This window comes from Plasmopara halstedii, assembly GCF_900000015.1.
Source record: "Plasmopara halstedii genome assembly, contig: Scaffold_3060, whole genome shotgun sequence".
Lineage (NCBI taxonomy): Eukaryota > Oomycota > Peronosporomycetes > Peronosporales > Peronosporaceae > Plasmopara > Plasmopara halstedii.
Window position 1 is genome coordinate 2,103,309 of NW_020189964.1, and position 1,614 is coordinate 2,104,922.

Below are 1,614 nucleotides of genomic sequence, written 5' to 3' on the forward strand. Positions count from 1 at the left end.
CTTTGCGAAGTAATACGAATATGCGTCAAAACTCCTGTCTCGAGACCAGTCGTCAGTTGATACTCGTAGGTTTCTTGGGCATCTAGCGCAAATGTCTTTCCCGTAAAGTCTGCACTACACATCAAAATCCGCTGATGACAGTAATTGCAGATGCAGTTGGAGCCGTAGTCGCTACTTGAAAACTATATGTTATAGACCCAGCGCCTACAACTATCCAGTCGTTGGTAGCGAAACCGAAGCTTAGACCAAGACCTCCACTCACTGACATCGTGTTAGCCGTCACGAGATCTGTTATGCAGCTGGCACACAGCTGACGAGTCAGTCAGTGTGATGGAAGTTTGGACGAAGAAAGCGTTACAATTGCCATCTGCCTGTTTGACGATAAAAAGTCTGCCTTTGCGTTCCACTCCTTACGGAATGAATCAATTATTTCAAGTCCCGACCAGTGGTTGGGATCACGAAACGCAATCGTTATCGAGGCTGCAATGAACTCCAGAATATTAGACACTGCACCACCTACGCCAGCTCCTAATAGCTGTGATGACACTACTTATGTTGGTGGTCCTGGTGGCTGCCGTGTCGTCGCTAGTGTTCCAGCTGCGGTACACGACTCGATGTCCGGCTCACAAACAAACGCTGCAGTTTGAGGCGTGCCATAGTCTTTACAGTTCTGCGCCCGAACTCGAACTGAGTACTGCTTACCCGGTGTCAGCGGTTTAATTATTGTCGACTGAGGATTGTCGGGGCAAGGCAACAGAGCCCGGCACTGATCTCTTACTTTGTATTTGAATGAACGAGAATCGGCAGCAAGCATATACAAACAAACACTTCATTGTGCAACAGCAACAGCACCAGCAATTGTCAATAGTATTGTACGATTAGTTGACGATGACAGTTTGTATTTTCCTAAAAAATTCACATATTTACGTAAAGGATGGATTCTTGAAGACACCAAAAACCTAAACACCACACATAATGAGAGATCTTAGCTATCAGTCCAAGGCCACTAGAGAGATTTGGGTGGTGCTTTGATTAATGGCTCAATTAATATACAACCAAGAGCAATAATTAGTGTAGCAAAGTGTGGATATTTTGCAACCCATGAGCCAGAATAGATTTCTAGGTCGGATAAACCCCACAATGGTGTTTGCGAATTTTGTCGAATATAAAAATTTAATAACATTTTATACGACCGGAGTAGCTAATTTATCAAACGTACGATTTGATTTGGGTTGGTCATGGACAAATAGCAACGTCGGCAGCTGATCGGATGCAAAATGTTGCTTTAGACTTCATTTCTGATCGCAGGTATTAAAAGACAAACGTTCAGGCGAATCGCGATCTTCGTGCTCGTGGGCGGAGGCTTGATGATATAATATTTGCAGCTTTAGCGCTGTAGCACTTATTTCAGTGTGTAAATAAAACCTTGCTTGACCTCAAAGTCGGCTTTAACTCGTGCAATCTTTCTGTTCTGCTCCATTCATCACCATCTCTGTTCGAACTTTAACTAGTGCATCTTCAATAAGCTCGATATAATCATTAGACAGTGACGATATTCGCGCAAGTATCAAAGCACGCTTTAAGCTATTTTCAGCCTTACTCCACCGCTTTGCC

At 43.8% G+C, this 1,614-nt stretch overlaps 1 protein-coding gene across 1 annotated transcript; it reads left to right on the forward strand.

Annotated features, from left to right (window-relative positions):
• Window positions 1-485: 485 nt before the first annotated feature.
• On the forward strand, window positions 486-734 carry PHALS_06930 (uncharacterized protein; the record flags this gene model as incomplete). The annotated part of the gene is made up of 2 exons (XM_024720308.1): window positions 486-602; window positions 669-734. The coding sequence occupies 2 exons, from the start codon at window positions 486-488 to the stop codon at window positions 732-734; spliced, it is 183 nt and encodes a 60-aa protein (XP_024585520.1).
• Window positions 735-1,614: the final 880 nt, after the last annotated feature.